Raw genomic sequence first — 21304 nt, 5'->3', positions numbered from 1 at the left:
ATAGTGAATATAGGGCACAAATTTGGGTTAAGGAGTTATGGAGCACCAGAATACCGAAAACGGCCAAACCTAATAATAAAAAAACACAAAGCACGCTTCTATCAAGTTTTTAACCCTTAAATGGTCTCATTAAACAATTTACATGACGTATAATTATAAGGTGACGTTCACATCAGGTAATGCTGTTCTAGCATCACGTACTGCAATATTCACATCATACACTAAAGTATTCTCATCATGTACAAGGGTTTTTATTTTAACAGCACATAAGGAAAGTTTCGCATAATGTAATGAAACAACCACATCACGTAAAGACGTTTTCACATCATGTAATGAAGTTTTCACATAATGTAATGAAGTTTTCACATCATGTAATGTAATGAAGTTTTCACATCATGTAATGAAGAGTTCACATCATGTAATGAAGAATTCACATCATGTAATGAAGAGTTCAAATCATGTAAAGAAGAATTCACATCATGTTATGAAGAATTCACATCATGTAATGAAGAGTTCACATCATGTAAAGAAGAGTTCACATCATGTAAAGAAGAATTCACATCATGTAATGAAGAATTCACATCATATAAAGGAGAATTCACATCATGTAAGCAACATTTGCATCATGTCATAGTAGGTTCTTCTTATAAGGCAGTGATGGCGTTCCATACAATACTGACGTGCACATTGCTGCATCACTCCTTTGTAAAGGCTGCTTAGAGTGGTTTCACCAAAATGCGTCGGACTATAACATGCAACCAAAAACTGTCATTGTAAATAAAATTAAAATGCATTGTATGCATTGTTGTAAAATCCAAATAAAATTGTTCAAGTTTTATTTTGATACATATTTCTAGTCCCAGCTTACATTGAAGTGCATTTATGTAAAAAATAACGCAATGAAATGATTTACAAACAATGGTATATACATAATACAGTGGCGGATCCAGGGGTTGGACCCCCCTTTTTTTTTGGCCGAATTATGCATTTGAATAGGGACATATAGTTAGAACCCCCCTTTGTGTTGGATTGAGACCCCCCCCCCCCCCCATTTCTTTAGATAACTGGATCCTCCCCTTTAATTTGATATGCATCTTTAGAACTGTACATTAAGATTACTTGTACTAAAAGTAGCTGTGTAGCAGTAACCCTAGTTTCATAATAGCTTTAAATGTTTATGAAAGTTAAAGTACTGATACCTAATTAATGTCTTGGGAACTAATGACAAATGTTGAATACAAAAATGTGGCTGCACCATTATTATGCCTTTAAATGTTGACTTTTATTATCGATACATCTTAGAAGCTTTAGTGTGCATGTCAACAAAATGGATGTAATGAAGATCAAAGAAGTTGCTGAAAGAGCAAAAGAAATGGCATTATTGAGTGGTATTTATATTTAGTTTTATCAAACAAATTTAATCATGATTGACATTTATAATCAACCTGTCCTCTAACATCTGTAATCACACAAAACAGCTTTCATTTTAAATCATGATTTCAATAGATATTTGAAGACGATGACAACATTTTCTACATACATGACATACAGAAATAGAATTTCAAGTTTGTATGAATTAAATAGAAATGAGATTTTAAAATATAGGTTTAAAGCTTGAAAATGTCTGTGTAAAATTGTGTGTTTAACTTGAATAATTTTTACTGACTTCTGATAGCAAAAACATTTCAAGATAAAATCACTGACAATGGAACAGCTTTCATGATATGCTTTTTTACGCCCTGCCAAATTATAGTTTTTACCCAAATTTCATGGTCCACTGAACATAGAAAATGATAGTGTGAAGTTCAGGTTAAAGTTTTTGGTCAAGGTAGTTTTTGATGAAGTTAAAGTTACATCAACTTGAAACTTAGTACACATGTTCCCTATGATATGAACTTTCTAGTTTTAATTCCAAATTAGAGTTTTGACCCCAATTTCATGGTCCACTGAACATAGAAAATGATAGTGCGAGTGGGGCATCCATGTACTATGGACAGGTTCTTGTCTTATTTAACGTCATAATTTTTGCAGTATGGTTAACCAGGATATATATAAATTTACACTATTTTCATTTGAATCATTTTGTATCTTAGAGTCTCGAGCAACCTTCAATTACTTTACTATATCACGGTAGCCAGTTTTTATAAGGTGAAGGATCCCATAGAATCAGAGATAACCACAAAAAAATTCAAGAAAACTGCCAATTCTTGTCAATCAAACACACCATTCCATGGTCAAGTTAAAATCAGAGAAAATTCAGCATGTTTAGGTGTTGTTCTGGTACGAAAGTTCACAGTTCACAAAAGATCGTTTGACAAATCTTGTTTTCATGTCAACATCAAAATGTGGGACTATATTTACAAATATTTAGGATTATTTTGTCAAGGCAGACTTGATAAAACTATAGTACAGAATAATATACACTCAGGAGCCTGTAATTCAGTGGTTGTCCTTTGTTTATATGTGTTACATATTTGTTTTTCGATCATTTTTTTATGTAAATAAGGCAGTTAGTTTTCTCGTTTGAATTGTTTTACATTGTCATTTCAACATGTTCAATGCCTTTTTATAGCTGACTATGCGGTATGGACTTTGCTCACTGTTGAAGGCCATATGGTGACCTATAGCAGTTAATTTCTGTGTCATTTGGTCTCTTGTTGAGAGTTGTCTCATTGGCGATCATACCATATCTTCTTATTTATATAAAGCAGAAAAAAATATACACTTAATTTAATAAACTGATTTTTGACAGGTTTACAAATGAGACCAGCTGAATCTCCATCCTCATCAGATCTGATACATCATGGACCATTTACTTTATTCCCGAGTAAAATTCCTAGTAAACTTTTATCCCAAGCTAAAGAAGCACAGAAAGATTTTAACTTAATGATGCACAGAGTAGCACATGATCATGATTTTCTTTATCAGAGTTTAAAAAAGTAAGTAATTTAAGTTAATTTGTGTTTAACTTGTTCTATTTAATTTTAGCTTTTGAGGGGGATGGCTTGTAATTTGAATGTCCAAACCATGAGAAAAGTTGAATTCTACTGTACCAAACAACTATAGATTTTAATTTCTGTGTTTGGTCTCATGTGGAGAGTTGTCTCATTGGCAATCATACCACATCTTCTTTTATATTAACTTATATTTAATTTGGTCCAGTATAACAGCAGAAAATATTGATGAGTACACAAATACAATTATATTTCAGACCGGTCCTTAAGTTTTGGTTCTAGCAATTTACTGTTCCCTTTATGTGTTTTTTGAATAGACCACTTTCGAGTTCATCCTTCACCGGAAAAAACTCGTCAATTATACTCGCCTTTATGACGTCATTTACCAGATAGAGGGGGTCGCCTGTATCCCTGCACGATTTACTTTCATCAAGCGTCTTAGTGATCGTCATTGTGCAGGATAAACTAGAAATAATGGTTGTTCTGTAGGTACTTAATGACAATTCCCTAATGACAGCAATGCTGATTGTCAATTTTGAGAATTCAATTTGCCGAATAATTCGTACAATATAGAATTATAGTTTTCCAACCACTCGCTCAACATTGGAATGGAAGTGACAACGCCCCTAAACGCACAAATGACGTTAACTAAAACCAGAGTTTTTGATGGAAATGCATCGAACTCGAAAGTTGTCTATTGTGATAATATTTGGCAAGGGGAGATAATTTTATATTTTTGAAGTTTGTATTATTATTGAATTTTAATTTGATTTACCTGTAGTCAAGCTTTTAGAGCTTATCATGAGGAATAATATGGATATTGTGCATTATTCTAAAATAAAAAGGCAGTATGGATAATAAATAACTTTTACAATTTGCTAAACTTTTGATGGCAAATATAGTGTAATAGGTGCATAATAGGCTAACAACACTTTTGAACAATTGGTCGCAGGTGTCTAGCTTCTAACATTGGATCATATCCATTTTAAATTGGTTTAGAAAACAATCCAGTGATATATTTGGATCCATTGCATTGTATCACCCCATGCCATAGATGATTTCTTCGTGGTTATAGTCAAACATCTATGGAAAGGGGAGATAATTCATATATTTTTATTATCTAAACATTATTTCATTAGACTTTATTGTAATTTATTGGTTAACATTCATCTTTCTTTTTTTAGTGTTATTAAGGTGGATGAGTTTACCAAAAATTTATGGGATATTTATGAAGCTGTTAAAAAGGAAGGGCCTGCACAGGTAAATTCATGATGTTGTGACAAAATGATTCTTACTGAAATGAGATCACACATGCAACTATTAAAGTTTGTAAAGTAGGAGTCAAAGCAATATGTATTCCACCATTTTTTTCATTTGAAAATACACCTTTCTTTTATGGATTAATCTTAATTTGTTTTGGTCAATGTTCAAAATATATATGAATTATGTCTTTTTAATATAAAAATGTGTATCAGAGTGTTAAATTTTACTTGGTTTCTTAATACAAGTATTTCCTGTTTTTCTTTTTGTTACAGACTAAATGCCTAGGACTATTTAGAAATGATTACATGATGGACACAGGAGGTACAACCAATACAAATATAGACAATTTGAAGCTAAAACAGATAGAATTTAATACGATTGCTTCTAGTTTTGGTGGATTGGTGTCTCAGCTGAAAGATGTACATAGGTGTGTATATATTTTGACTGATTGTTTTTAGTCAATCCAAAAGTTGAAAATGCAACTGTTCCTTCAGTCAATTTTTAAGAAAATTAAAAAACTTTTTTACAAGACATCTGTTACAATCAATTCATATTTAAACTGATATGTATTTATATTATTTATTTTATGAATCCATATATTTTACTTTTTATCTATTTCAAAGAGCTAGTAAAAGGATAAGAATGACTGCCTTGATGCAGTCAAATGTAAAATTCAGACATTCTTAAAACTGAGTTCTGTGTTTCTTTAATTTTGGGAGCATTACAGTAATTTATTTATAAAAGGTATTGTATATTTTAAAAGTCAGATTAATTCCATGTACCGGGTGGTATGTGGTAAGGGTTTTCATGAGGGTAGTTATGCCCTTTATCGTCTGTCGTCAAATGGTGATTTTCAGCTACCGTTAGCTTAAAATGGGTCAAAACTTTACCATGAATCGTCAAAATATCCTTATCATGATTTGTCAGATGTCTTAAATAATTATTGTTACCATCATTTTTGGGAAAATTTAATGTGATTCATCCAAATCAGTCGATTGTTTTATTGTCTAAAAGAAATTGCACATTTTATCCTCATTCACTAAAAATTAACGTTTATGTTATTTGGCAATAATTTTTACCGTTATTTGTCATGAAGGTACCCCTATTACCACCCTCTTTCATGATTGTGAAATGCATAATCCATTTAATGATTGTTTTTTTTTTTTTAAGATATTCATTGTCAGAAGCTGGTATTGAGTTTAAAGAAGATAATGTAAGTTATAAAAAAGAAGATGTGGTATGATTGCCAATGAGACAACTATCCACAAAAGACGAAAATGAAACAGACATTAACAACTATAGGTCACCGTACGGCCTTCAACAATGAGCTAATCCCAAACCACATAGTCAGCTATAAAAGGCCCCGATAAGACAATGTAAAACAATTCAAACGAGAAAACAAACGGCCTTATTTATGTAAAAAAATAAATGAAAAACAAATATGTAACACATAAACCAACAACCTCTGAATTACAGGCTACTGACTTGGGACAGGCACATACATAAATAATGTGGCTGTGTTAAACATGTTAGCGGGATTCCAACCCTCCCCCTAACCTGGGACAGTGGTATAACAGTACAACATAAGAACCGAACTATAAAAGTTAACACATTTATAGAAATGTATGGAAAATTTTTAAATTTATTTAAAGATTAAAAGAGTCAAAGCCCCATGATTACATACATTGATTATTTCTGAGCAGTACATTTTGTAATTTTACAATACTAAGGTTCCAACACATTAAGAAAAAGCAGACAATCAGCAGTTTTTTTAATACTCTTTGAGGCCAACTTCCCACTGAGTATTTATTAATATAAGCTGTCCAAACCTAGCCCACAAATCATCTTGCTGATATTTAAAACAGCAAGTGCTACAAAATTATCAATTTAAGGATTCTAATTTTACTTAGATTATGTAATGAAAAATGATAAGGAAATACCAAAATTACATAGTCTTAAAAAAAGTTATTTAAAAAATATCAAGCTCAATATTATTTATTTCAGTTTGTAATACAGACTTTTAAAAATAAATATTATATAACTTGCAATCTTTGTTGACTTTGAAATATTTTGTCCTTTAAATCAGCACAAACCAAAGATTTTTCATACCTAATCAGACAACTTAAAACTGATATAATTACTTTTATGCAGCTCTAAAATTCTTAGATGATGGATTCATTGCAGTAGCCTTTAAAATTTTCAGTATTTAAACTTTTTTTCAGATGCCCCGTAATAATCCAGCCAATGGTTTAGCAGGAGGTTTGGTAATAGGTTGGGAATCATATGGTAAACAAAGGTAAAATGATTGTCTTTTAAAATTCAACTGTATAAAAATCTATATTTTTGTTTTACCTTCTACATCACTTCAACTTTTGTTGACAAAAACTACCTCTTAGCAACACTGAAATTACCTTATTATAATCTTGATTTGATGAACGAGATTAGATCTGTTAAATGTTATTATTCATCATATGAATTTAATTGTTATGTAATTATTTGACAAATACAAATTTATTAAATGAAACAATTAATACTTTTATAAAGTAAGAGATCTAATTTGCTAAAACCATAGGTGGATGTGTGAAATCATTTTGGCCTTGATCAGTTAATATCAGTCAATTGGTACTGTGACTATTGTAATTAAAAATCCTTATTATAAAAAAATATGTGAAATCTGACAGTCATGGCAGTTAAATTAAGAAAATCCCAATTTTATTCAAATTGAAATAGTTATTTAGAATATAGGTGCATGTTAGTTGAAGTGACTACACCTTTATTATAGGTAGGTTTTACCTCTGAATCACTTTCATATTTTTCAGTGCATATGTTTTGTTTATAGTGGATAAAGTAGAGAGAAACAGAATGGACCAACTTTGGTTAGAAAAGGAGGCATTTAATATAAATAGACATTGTAAAGTTATTTATAGTACATTTCAAGACATAGGAACTAACAGTGTGTTGAATGATTCAAAAGAATTATTTATGTAGGTAAATTCAAATGATAATCTGTACTTTCTTTATAAAATGTAGAAAGATCATAAGAAGGCAATATCAAAATTATAAGTTGAACAAGGAAAGACAAAAACCCTGTACAAAATCAAATGATGGAAACCAAATATCAATCAGAAAACCTGAGATACCTTTAGATAAATTTGTGGCTCATATAGATAGATAAACTTTTGGTGATTGGGGTGCAACCTTTGGACCTGTTATCTCATTTGAATTGTGATCTTTAAAAATATTCAAAACCATTTTATTTAAATTAAGAATGGAAACACGGAATGTGTAAAAGAGACAGCAACATGACAAAAGGTCATATAACAACCCAAGGTCACCAATTGGTCTTGAAAAAATCCTGCATCTACCCAAAATTATTCCTTGTTTTTAAAAATTATTGTTTCTCCCATTTAATATTTTGAAAATGCTCACCATTCATTAATGTCATATTTTATCATTTTCATATCAATTAAAATAATTTTAAAATAAAGTACACTTAGTTTAATATCATTTCAATATGCATTTTTATCTTTCAGAGATGGCAAACAGATAGCTGTTGTGTACTTCAGATCTGGATATTCTCCTGACCAATATAAATCTCAGCAGGTGAAGATATATTTAAAAAAAAGTAGTATATTTGCCAATGAGACAACTCTCCACCATAGACACAATGACATAGAATTTAACAGCTTTAGGTCACTATACCAACTTTAACAAGGAGCAAAACCCATACCCCATAGCAGCTATAAACTGTTCTTGACTGTTAACTGTAATACTCATGATATGGTCAGAGACCATAACACACAACATTAACAGGTCATGTGATTGCTAAAAGAACCATGATGCAAAAATAAAGTCAAAATGTGATCAAATTTGGCAATGTGTTGCATTAACTCCTAGGTATGACAGGGCTCTTGTGGGATCTAGCTGTGATGGCATAGTGCAGATACCTTTACTAGGATAATTGCGTAATTGAATAAAAACAGTGTCTCTGAAATATCTTTTCATAAGGACATTGAAATATCTTTTCATAAGGACATTGAAATATCTTTTCATAAGTCTGTCAATATGGTCAACAAACAACAAAAGCTAACTTTTGTATATATACTATGGTCCCTCTGTCTACTTTTGAGTTAATTTTTTGCTCACTTGGTCAGTTTATCCACTATAACTTTTCCCACTTAAGTTGCTGATATTGATCTATACACAGTTTTTCTCCATGTTTGATTCAATGCAAGAAACTTCCATTTGATTTTATTGATTTCAGATTTGTCAGTCTTGGGTTCCATTATGAAATTTCAAACATTGAATGTCTAAAGATAACTAATTTTAATTTGCCTTGTTAGATATTTATGAAATTTTGCGCAGAGTTTAGTTTTATAAGTTCCAAGCTCAGTTTTGATTTTCACATGTCAATCATTTTGTAATAATATGTATTTTGAATTTTGAAAATTTGTATGGAACACTTTGTAATGATTTCTTTTTTTGAAGGATTGGGATACAAGATTGAAAATAGAAAGGTCAAAGGCCATTAAGTGTCCAACTGTACATTACCAGTTAGCAGGAACAAAGAAGATCCAACAGGAGCTTGCTAGACCAGGAGCTGTGGAAAGGTTCCTAACTGACCCTGTAGCAGTAGACAGAGTCAGACAGACATTTATAGGACAGTATAGCTTAGATAAGGTAAGAAGAAACTATTTGTTTGTTAATTTCTGTTGGAATTTTGGCACTTCAGTGAATATTTTTACGGTATCCAAACTTGAGATGAATGAGATATTGGTATTGGGGTATATATAAAAGGGATGTAGGGTATATATATATGAGACAGAAACCCAACAGCAAAAATAACAAGAGACGTCAAGAGCACAACATAGACATCACAGGCCTATAGATGTTTTGACTCTATCAAAATCAATCAATTTATTTATCTGGTACTGTAAATTCAGAAATTATTACGAGGTTTTTATTATTGCGAATAACGCGACAGAGTTGTTGACGCAATTAAAACTCGCATTTTGTAATATTTTAACTGAATTAAGCATGACTTTTCTCAAAATCGTAAAAATTAAAATCGCATTTAAGTTTAAAATGACAAAATAGCAATAATAAATGCACGCAATAATTTCCGAATTTACAGTATTATAATCCTATTCGCCTAAGATAAAGAAAAAAAAACCTTCAAGGTATGACATACTACAACTACTGTAGATGTTTCTGACTTTAAACAGAAATAGGTTATGTTGTTAATATGTTATGTATTTTTTAAGCCTGCCTTGCAGTACACTAACATCCATATGTTAATTTATAATATGCCTGGACAATAAGTAACAGTTTGTGTGAGGGCATGGTGACGGACATTTAAACAAATTATTCTGACTCTTATAAACATAAGTAGCTGTGGTAGTATTGCTAATAAGACAACTATCCACCAGAGTTCAATTGAAGTGGATATAAGCAATTATCGGTCACTGAACGCTCTTCCACATTGAGAAAAACGTACATAAAATATTACAAAGAAAATATGACAGACATGAATCAAAGACAACCACTGCACTACAGATTCCTTAATTTGTACAGGCACATAAAGAATGTGATGGATTAAACATGTTTTTGATTGCTCAAAGGGTTAACCTTCCCCTAATCTGGGACAGTGGTGAAACAGCACAGTTACATCATACTCCAAAATTAGATTAACATGGTAGAAAATCTTGAAATACTTATGTTATAGTCATTTGTGGTGATTACTAATTAATCTGCATTTTCAGGGATCTGAGGGTGATGAAGTAATAGAAAGAGCTATAAAAGAACCAAGAAAGTTTGTAGTAAAGCCACAGAGAGAAGGTGGTGGTATGTTTACTTTGACTTTTTGAAAATAACTCTTTGGAAAAATATCATACATATGAAAAGTGAGAGTAGAGAAAGTTCCATACGATGAAAATAATAGAATAACTAAATGAAGAATGCTTTTTATGTGAGCAGCAAAGTGAAACTCCCATTATTCACTCATTGATAAATGTAAGATACAGTTTTTATAAGCTCACCTGGCCGAAAGGCCAAGTGAGCTTTTCTCATCACTTGGCGTTCGGCGTCCGTCGTCGTCCGTCGTCGTCGTCCTGCGTTAACTTTTACAAAAATCTTCTCCTCTGAAACTACTGGGCCAAATTTAACCAAACTTGGCCACAATCATCATTGGGGTATTTAGTTTAAAAAATGTGTCCGGTGACCCGGTCAACCAACCAAGATGGCCGCCATGGCTAAAAATAGAACATAGGGGTAAAATGCAGTTTTTGGCTTATAACTCAAAAACCAAAGCATTTAGAGCAAATCTGACATGGGGTAAAATTGTTCATCAGGTCAAGATCTATCTGCCCTGAAATTTTCAGATGAATCGGACAACCTGTTGTTGGGTTGCTGCCCCTGAATTGGTAATTTTAAGGAAATTTTACTGTTTTTGGTTATTATCTTGAATATTATTATAGATAGAGATAAACTGTAAACAGCAATAATGTTCAGCAAAGTAAGATTCACAAATAAGTCAACATGACCGAAATGGTCAATTGACCCCTTTAGGAGTTATTGCCCTTTATAGTCAATTTTTAACCATTTTTCGTAAATCTTAGTCATCTTTTAGAAAAATCTTCTCCTCTGAAACTACTGGGCCAAATTTAACCAAACTTGGCCACAATCATCATTGGGGTATCTAGTTGAAAAAATGTGTGGCGTGACCCGGTCAACCAACCAAGATGGCCGCCATGGCTAAAAATAGAACATAGGGGTAAAATGCAGTTTTTGGCTTATAACTCAAAAACCAAAGCATTTAGAGCAAATCTGACATGGGTAAAATTGTTCATCAGGTCAAAATCTATCTGCCCTGAAATTTTCAGATGAATCGGACAACCTGTTGTTGGGTTGCTGCCCCTGAATTGGTAATTTTAAGGAAATTTTACTGTTTTTGGTTATTATCTTGAATATTATTATAGATAGAGATAAACTGTACACAGCAATAATGTTCAGCAAAGTAAGATTTACAAATAAGTCAACATGACCGAAATGGTCAGTTGACCCCTTTAGGAGTTATTGCCCTTTATAGTCAATTTTTAACCATTTTTCGTAAATCTTAGTAATCTTTTACAAAGATCTTCTTCTCTGAAACTACTGGGCCAAATTAATCCAGACTTGGCCACAATCATCATTGGGGTATCTAGTTTAAAAAATGTGTCCGGTGACCCGGCCAACTAACCAAGATGGCCACCATGCCTAAAAATAGAACATAGGGGTAAAATGCAGTTTTTGGCTTATAACTCAAAAACTAAAGCATTTAGAGCAAATCTGACATGGGTAAAAAATTTTATCGGGTCAAAATCTATCTGCCTTGAAATTTTCAAATGAATCAGACAACCTGTTGTTGGGTTGCTGCCCCTGAATTGGTAATTTTAAGGAAATTTTGCTGTTTTTGGTTATTATCTTGAATATTATTATAGATAGAGATAAACTGTAAACAGCAATAATGTACAGCAAAGTAAGACCTAAAAAGAAGTCAACATGACCAAAATGGTCAATTGACCCCTAAGGAGTTATTGCCCTTTATATAGTCATTATTTTTTAACAATTTTCACAAAATTTGTAAAATTTTACTAACATTTTCCACTGTAACTACTGGGTCAAGTTCATTATAGATAGAGATAATTGTAAGCAGCAAGAATGTTTAGTAAAGTAAGATCTACAAACACATCACCATCACCAAACCACAATTTTGTCTTGAATCCATCTGTGTCCTTTGTTTAGTATTCACATAGACCAAGGTGAGCGACACAGGCTCCCTCTAGTTGAATTGGCTAATGAATGCATTAATATACGCGTATATATATACTAACATTTTTTTTCTTCCAGGGAATAACTTATATGATGAACAAATTCCTGACTTTTTGAAAGAAAATAGAGACTCTGATGAAAGATCGGCATATATTATAATGGAAAGAATTTTCCCATTTGTTCAGAAGAATTATTTATTAAAGAAAGGAGAGGAGTTATTATCGAGGAATGTGGTCAATGAAATAGGAATTTATGGAGTTTTATTAGGGTAATAATCATTTTGAGCTATTTTTATACGACCCCAAAAAAACTTTTTGGGATCGTATAATGGTATGATGTCGTCTTCTGCATCATCCAAAGACACATTTGGTGTCCGGACAATAACTTTAGTTTTTGTGAATAGATATCTTTGAAATTTAATAAGAAGGTTCAATACCACAAAAGGAAGGTTGAGATTGATTTTGAGGATGATGGTCCCAACCATTTAGGAATAAGGGCCCAAAAGGGGCCCAAAACAAGCATTTTTCTACTTTCAGGATAATAACTTGTGTATAAGTATTTCAATTGCTCTGAAATTGTACCACATTGTTTAATATTACAAGTAGAATGTTTGGATTTATATTGGGGGTTATGGTGCCAACAGTTTAGGAATTAGGGGCCAAAAAGAGACCAAAAACAAGCATTTTTGTAGTTTCTGGACAAGAACTTGTGTTGAAGTTTATGGATCTCTTTGAAATTGTACTACAAGGTTCCATATACTACAATGGAAAGGCTTGGAGAGGCTGGGATCGAGTTTGGTGGTAATAGCCATTTTTTGGGGGGTTCCATTTTTAGCTCACCTGGCCCGAAGGGCCAAGTGAGCTATTCCCATCACTTTGCGTCCGTCGTCGTCGTCCGTCGTCCGTCGTCGTCCGTCGTCCGTCATCCGTCGTCCGTCGTCGTTAACTTTTACAAAAATCTTCTCCTCTGAAACTACTGGGCCAAATCAAACCAAACTTGGCCACAATCATCATTGGGGTATCTAGTTTAAAAAATGTGTGGCGTGACCAGGTCAACCAACCAAGATGGCCGCCACGGCTAAAAATAGATCATAGGGGTAAAATGCAGTTTTTGGCTTATAACTCAAAAACCAAAGCATTTAGAGCAAATCTGACATGGGGTAAAAATGTTTATCAGGTCAAGATCTATCTGCCCTGAAATTTTCAGATGAATCGGTCAATCGGTTGTTGGGTTGCTGCCCCTGAATTGGTAATTTTGAGGAAATTTTGCTGTTTTTGGTTATTATCTTGAATATTATTATAGATAGAGATAAACTGTAAACAGCAATAATGTTCAGTAAAGTAAGATCTACAAATAAGTCAACATGACCAAAATGGTCAGTTGACCCGTTTAGGAGTTATTGCCCTTTATAGTCAATTCTTAACCATTTTTCGTTAATTAAAGTAATCTTTTACAAAAATCTTCTCCTCTGAAACTACTGGGCCAAATTAATCCTAACTTGGCCACAATCATCTTTGGGGTATCTAGTTTAAAAAATGTGTGGCGTGACCTGGTCAACCAACCAAGATGGCCGCCACCGCTAAAAATAGAACATAGGGGTAAAATGCAGTTTTTGGCTTATAACTCAAAAACCAAAGCATTTTGAGGAAATCTGACATGGGATAAAAATGTTTATCAGGTCAAGATCTATCTGCCCTGAAATTTTCAAATGAATTGGTCAATCGGTTGTTGGGTTGCTGCCCCTGAATTGGTAATTTTGAGGAAATTTTGCTGTTTTTGGTTATTATCTTGAATATTATTATAGATAGAGATAAACTGTTAACAGCAATAATGTTCAGCAAAGTAAGATCTACAAATAAGTCAACATGACCAAAATGGTCAGTTGACCCGTTTAGGAGTTATTGCCCTTTATAGTCAATTTTTAACCATTTTTCGTAAATTAAAGTAATCTTTTACAAAAATCTTCTCCTCTGAAACTACTGGGCCAAATTAATCCAAACTTGGCCACAATCATCTTTGGGGTATCTAGTTTAAAAAATGTGTGGCGTGACCTGGTCAACCAACCAAGATGGCCGCCACCGCTAAAAATAGAACATAGGGGTAAAATGCAGTTTTTGGCTTATAACTCAAAAACCAAAGCATTTTGAGGAAATCTGACATGGGATAAAAATGTTTATCAGGTCAAGATCTATCTGCCCTGAAATTTTCAGATGAATCGGTCAATCGGTTGTTGAGTTGCTGCCCCTGAATTGGTAATTTTGAGGAAATTTTGCTGTTTTTGGTTATTATCTTGAATATTATTATAGATAGAGATAAATTGTAAACAGCAATAATGTTCAGCAAAGTAAGATCTACAAATAAGTCAACATGACCAAAATGGTCAGTTGACCCGTTTAGGAGTTATTGCCCTTTATAGTCAATCTTTAACCATTTTTCATAAATCTAAGTATCTTTTACAAAATCTCCACTGAAACTACTAGGCCACAATCATCTTTGGGGTATCTAGTTTGAAAAATGTGTCCGATGACCTGGCCATTCAACCAAGATGGCCGCCACGGCTAAAAATAGAACATAGGGGTAAAATGCAGTTTTTGGCTTATAACTATGAAACCAAAGCATCTAGAGAAAATCTGACAAGAAGTTAAATTGTTAATCAAGTCAATATCTATCTGCCCTGAATTTTTCAGATGAATTGGACAACTGGTTGTTGGGTTGCTGCCCTCCAATTGGTAATTTTTAAAGAAATTTTGCCGTTTTTGGTTATATTGAATACTATTATAGATAGCGATAAACTGTAAACAGCAATAATGTTCAGCAAAGTAAGATCTACAAATAAGTCAACATGACCAAAATGGTCAATTGACCCCTTAAGGAGTTATTGCCCTTTATAGTCAATTTTTAACAATTTTCATTAATTTGGTAAATTTATGTAAATTTTTACCAAATATAGTTCTCTGTTACTAATGGGCAAAGTTCATTATAGATATAATTGTAAGAAGCAAAATCGTTCAGTAAAGTAAGAACTTCAAACACATCACCATCACCAAAATACAATTTTGTCATGAATCCATTTGTGTCCTTTGTTTAATATGCACATAGACCAAGGTGAGCGACACAGGCTCTTTAGAGCCTCTAGTTTTTAAGGGGTTCAATTTTTTTCTCAAACTTCAAGAAGAAATCTTTAATTGAACACTCCATTGTATTGCCTAATAGATTTGTAAGATGCTTTCATTAGCTCACCTGGCCCAAAGGGCCAAGTGAGCTTTTCTCATCACTTGGCGTCCGGCGTCCGGCGTCGTCCTGCGTTAACTTTTACAAAAATCTTCTCCTCTGAAACTACTGGGCCAAATTTAACCAAACTTGGCCATAATCATCATTGGGGTATCTAGTTTTAAAAATGTGTCCGGTGCCTCGCCCAACCAACCAAGATGGCCGCCATGGCTAAAAATAGAACATAGGGGTAAAATGCAGTTTTTGGCTTATAACTCAAAAACCAAAGCATTTAGAGCAAATCTGACACACAGTAAAATTGTTCATCAGGTCAAGATCTATCTGCCCTGAAATTTTCAGATGAATCTGACATTCCGTTGTTGGGTTGCTGCCCCTGAAATGGTAATTTTAAGGAAATTTTGCTGTTTTTGGTTATTATCTTGAATATTATTATAGATAGAGATAAACTGTAAACAGCAATAATGTTCAGCAAAGTAAGATCTACAAATAAGTCAACATGACCAAAATGGTCAGTTGACCACTTTAGGAGTTATTGCCCTTTATAGTCAATTTTTTAACCATTTTTCGTAAATCTTAGTAATCTTTTAGAAAAATCTTCTCCTCTGAAACTAGTGGGCCAAATTTAACCAAACTTGGCCATAATCATCATTGTGGTATCTAGATTTAAAAATGTGTCCGGTGACCCAGCCAACCAACCAAGATGGCCGCCATGGCTAAAAATAGAACATAGGGGTAAAATGCAGTTTTTGGCTTATAACTCAAAAACCAAAGCATTTAGAGCAAATCTGACACACAGTAAAATTGTTCATCAGGTCAAGATCTGTCTGCCCTGAAATTTTCAGATGAATCGGACATTCCGTTGTTGGGTTGCTGCCCCTGAAATTGAAATTTTAAGGAAATTTTGCTGTTTTTGGTTATTATCTTGAATATTATTATAGATAGAGATAAATGTAAACAGCAATAATGTTCAGCAAAGTAAGATCTACAAATACGACAACATGACCAAAATGGTCAGTTGACCACTTTAGGAGTTATTGCCCTTTATAGTCAATTTTTAACCATTTTTCGTAAATCTTAGTAATCTTTTAGAAAAAATCTTCTCCTCTGAAACTACTGTGCCAAATTTAACCAAACTTAGCCATAATCATCATTGGGTATCTAGTTAAAAAAATGTGTCCGGTAACTCGGCCAACAAACCAAGATGGCCACCTTGGCTAAAAATAGAACATGGGGGTAAAATGCAGTTTTTGGCTTATAACTCAAAAACCAAAGCATTAAGAGCAAATCTGAGAGGAAGTAAAATTGTTGATCAGGTCCTGATCTATCTGCCCTGAAATTTTCAGATGAATCGGATAATCGGTTGTTAGGTTGCTGCCCCTGAATTGGTAATTTTGAGGAAATTTTGCTGTTTTTTTGTTATTATCTTGAATATTATTATAGATAGAGATAAACTGTAAACAGCAATAATGTACAGCAAAGTAAGAACTAAAATTAAGTCAGTCTGACCAAAATAGTCAATTGACCCCCTAAGGAGTTATTGCCCTTCATAGTCAATTTTTAACAATTTTCTTAAAATTTGAAGATTTTCAATAACATTTTCCACAGAAAGTACTGTTATAGATAGAGATAATTGTAAGCAGCAAGAATGTTTAGTAAAGTAAGATCTACAAACACATCACCATCACCAAAACACAATTTTGTCATGAATTCATCTGTGTCCATTGTTTAATATTCACATGGACCAAGGTGAGCGACACAGGCTCTTTAGAGCCTCTAGTTTTTTTTTTGTGTCAGAAATCTATATTATGTCAAAAATTTGATCACAATCCAAATTCAGAGCTGTTGCAAGCTTGAATGTTGTGTCCATACTTGCCCCAACTGTTCACTGTTCGACCTCTGCGGTCGTATAAAGCTGCATCCTTTGAAGCATCTGGTTAAAAATTTAAATTTATTGCATTTAACTTCTTAACATATAGATATACATACAAGCAAGGGGAAATAATAAGAATACTTTCTTTCAAATAATTTCACTAACAGACTTATTTGAGACATCAGCAATATATTCTTGGACAGCTGGAGTGTTATGAAGATTGGAAAACAAATTTAAAATTGAAGCCAAAATAGCTATTTTGAAGGAATACATGTGCAATAATAGTAAAAGAGTAACCTTAGATTTTAACAAATTATGCCCATTTGATTACTTTATGTGTCAATCTAATATTTACTTAACCTATTGGTTCACATAATATCCACAAACTGTGTCAAAACTAAAAAAAAAATTAGAAGTGGACAAATTATATTAAATCCACTGCATGTATGTTTTGTACAATGGATTATTTTTATTTCAGATCAGAGACAGATATTTTAGAGAACAAAGAAATAGGACATTTAGTGAGAACTAAAAGTGAGGATTCTAACGAGGGAGGGGTTGTTGTAGGATTTTCTGTAATAGATACACCATATCTAATATCTGATATCAATGAAGGGTGGACATTATAATTACTCGTAATAATCACTTGATTGTCAAATGTATTATGGTATACTGTGGTGCATCCTATTTTTAGTTACATTGAATATTTTTTTACAATAAAGGTAATGGCTTAAAGGCTCACATTATTTAAAAATAAAAAATGAATTTTGTCATTACCTGGACGGCAACAATTTTTATCACAAATATAACAGACAAATACCCTGCAGTAACTCAGTTTATGTTTAAGCCATTCTCTTCTATATTTTTCATGAAATAAGAAAGAAAACTTACATTGGTAGTAACAGTTTTAATTTTTGAAATTTAAGGTATTTTTTCAAATTTCTTAATGTTTTCGAACTTATGGGTACTATAAGACCGTTGGTTTTCCCGTTTGAATGGTTTTACACTAGTAATTTTGGGGCCCTTTATAGCTTGTTGTTCAGTGTTGAAGGCCGTACGTTGACCTATAATGGTTTACTTTTATAAATTGTTATTTGGATGGAGAGTTGTCTCATTGGCACTCACACCACATCTTCCTATAACTAGTATAGAACATTTAGAGGCCAAATGTATCATATGCTCTTGTAGCAGCTTTTTACTTTTATTTTGTATGGAAAGACTTAATTTATAATGTGTATTAAGCAGATTCTTATATATTATAGTACAAATAGATGGGAAAAAATTGCCAATAGAAAATTGTAAGCATAATACTATTAATCATTGTCAAGATTATCTCAAGTTTTGATTGCATTTAATGCGACATGGCATGCATTGCTGGCATGCAGACTTACCCATTTTTTAACTATCCACTTTGATATACATATATGTATCCAATTTGATATTTTTTATATCCTATACTGAGAAATCCATGATTCTATATAATGGAATTTGATATAACAATTTTTGTTAAAACCATTTTAAACAGTACAATAATTTTTCATACCATAAAAACAAGAAAAGTCAAAGGTTTATTTGTTCATGTTTATTTGATTTATTTTTTACTGTGGAGCATTTTCATTTTTTTGATACATAAGTAATATTTTGGTTAATAAATTTGCAATGTATTTCAACAAAATTGAATTGTTCAAAAATATTATACTTTTTTCAAATAAGGAGAAACTTACTGCATACAAAACTATGATCAAATAAACCAAAATATAGACAGTTCTGTTTTTCTCAACACCCAGTTTAGATTCTACCATGGGAACAAATATTCAAAAATATTCTTAATGAAATTAAGGCTATAGAGTATTTGTTCCAACAGGAATAGAAATTGTGGCATTATTTATAACAAAGTTTCCAGGGTATATCCTGTTAGACAAAACAGAAAATATATGTTGATACATGTAGTACCAAGCAAAATGCTTATTTTTTAAAAATAAATAATTGTTGTCATGTTTAGTTTACTCTGTTGAGATTTTAGTATATAATGTTATAGTTTATACAATCATACATTTTTATCAGAATATTGGTAATTTTGTAATAAAAACTAGTGCAATTAGTCTTTTTTTGTCTCTAATAAGAATGAAAAATGGAAATGGGGAATGTGTCAAAGAGCAAAAAACAGCCAAAGGCCACCAATGAGTCTTCAATGCAGCGAGAAATCCCGCACCTGGAGGCATGCTTCAGCTGGCCCCTAAACAATAATATGTACAAGTTCAGTGATAATATTAATGGAAATAATATGAAATATATTAAAGAAACCAAAATTAAAAATCATACAAGACTAACAAATCCCAGAGGCTTCTGACTCTGGACAGGACAAAAACTTACTTTGACCGCTAAAAAGCAGTGACACCTACCAGTTGGACATGTACACCTTTCAATCATTCTATATACCAAATATAATAGTATCTGATTTATGGACTTGACCATGAAAACTTTACCTTGTTCACTGATCGATGAAATGAGGTTGAGGTCAAATGAAAACTGTCTGACAGGTATGAGGTACCAGTCACCACCGCCTGATCACTATCCCTATGTCGAACTTTCTTCCACAAAAGTCACAGGCTCAACAAAAAATCAGGCCATTTGTTTTCTTTGTTAGAATTGTTTAAGATTTTCTGCAAGTCAGGCCTTTTGTAACTTAATTTGTGGTATGGATTTTGGTCAGTGTAGAAGTTTATATGGTGACATATTTTGCACACATATAAATCACTGATGGATAGTTGTCTCATTGGTAATCCATAGTTTTCTTATTGTCTCTATAGCGAGACAGCAATCCTACATTACGTAATTATTATTTAGTGTCATAATCAGTTTGTTTGATCGGCATCCAATTAAAAGATATAGACATGGTTATGACAATTTCAATGACACATCAACATCTGTATGCTACACTTTTGTCAGGAAAAGTATTTTTGTTCTGTCCCTTCCTTCATGTAATCAGTTTCTGTCAAAGAAAGATAATTTTAAGAAGTATATTGCATGTCTTTTGAAATCATTGAACAAAACATGAATGTGTATGTTAGTGTATAATGTCATCCCTTACATACATTGTGCAATTAATGTGTGTGTGTGTGTTAATGAAAATGTTAATGCCAAAATAATTGGAGTACTATACAGAGAATTTTTTTTTCTTCCTGAGCCAACCAACTTTTAATTTCTTTAAGACAAAACCATTATACCAATTTCATAGGAAACATGAATTATGTATTGATTGTTGGTTGCTTAAGGTGGTATCTAACACTACAGGGAGATAACTCTGTAAAGTCAGCTAAACATTTTAATTATGTTGTGTTGTAAAGGGAATAATTAGCTTCTCAAAGATCAAAATTGGTGTTTGTCAAACTGCTATATAACCAGTGTAATTTTTCTGACAAAACGGTTGGTTCAAAATTTTTTAAATTTTTATATTTTTGTTAAAGGGTCAAAGTAAATAATTTGACAAAATTTAATGAAAATTAAACGAGCAAAATTAATTTTAGTGAAAGTGTTGGGTACCACGTGCACCTTAACATCTAGTGGCAAAAAATTAATGAGCTCCAATAGTACAGATGAATTTGAATATAAACTATTATCAGAGATATGTCTCGCCTTTTTATAATTTTGTAATTTTGATACAGTAATGAAAATGTCGAAATCAAAATAGTAATACTATACCATGTATTCAAAGTCGATGAACAATCTCCATGGAAATGACATGTTCCGATGTTAATACAACTGCATACCAAATACCATTAACTTATCATAAGTTGTTCCCTTTTATTTTAACAAACATTATTTTTTGTAATAGTTTCAAAGTCAAAGAACCATGATGAGGGGATGGGGCTTTGTAATCTCCATGGAAATAAGACTTGCAAGTACCAATGAACTTGCATACTAAATATGATTGACTTAACATTAGCAGTTCATCTTAAACTGATCTAATCACAAACTCATACATATAAACTAAGCAAAATTGTTCAAACTCAATAGACCATGACTGAGGGGCCAGGGCCAAATAATCTCCATGGAAATGAGTTTTGCCAATGCTTTTACAACTACATGTATATACAGAATATGACTGACCTATCACTTGTAGTTCACCATAAACTAAACCTAATCACAAACTAATACATTGTTGACGCCACCGCTG

At 32.5% G+C, this 21304-nt stretch overlaps 1 protein-coding gene across 1 annotated transcript; it reads left to right on the top strand.

Annotated features, from left to right (window-relative positions):
- Positions 1-1271: 1271 nt before the first annotated feature.
- Positions 1272-19229, top strand: LOC143079899 (glutathione synthetase-like). Its single transcript, XM_076255525.1, has 12 exons — positions 1272-1388; positions 2753-2939; positions 4139-4214; positions 4490-4644; positions 5388-5430; positions 6440-6513; positions 7037-7201; positions 7751-7820; positions 8706-8897; positions 9980-10061; positions 12105-12294; positions 17606-19229. Exons 1-12 carry the CDS (start codon positions 1328-1330, stop codon positions 17754-17756), a joined length of 1446 nt encoding a protein of 481 aa, XP_076111640.1. The 5' UTR covers positions 1272-1327; the 3' UTR covers positions 17757-19229.
- Positions 19230-21304: the final 2075 nt, after the last annotated feature.

This window comes from Mytilus galloprovincialis, chromosome 6 (genome assembly GCF_965363235.1).
Source record: "Mytilus galloprovincialis chromosome 6, xbMytGall1.hap1.1, whole genome shotgun sequence".
Lineage (NCBI taxonomy): Eukaryota > Metazoa > Mollusca > Bivalvia > Mytilida > Mytilidae > Mytilus > Mytilus galloprovincialis.
Note: the sequence above shows the minus strand (reverse complement) of the source record. Positions and strands in the feature narration are given on the sequence as shown.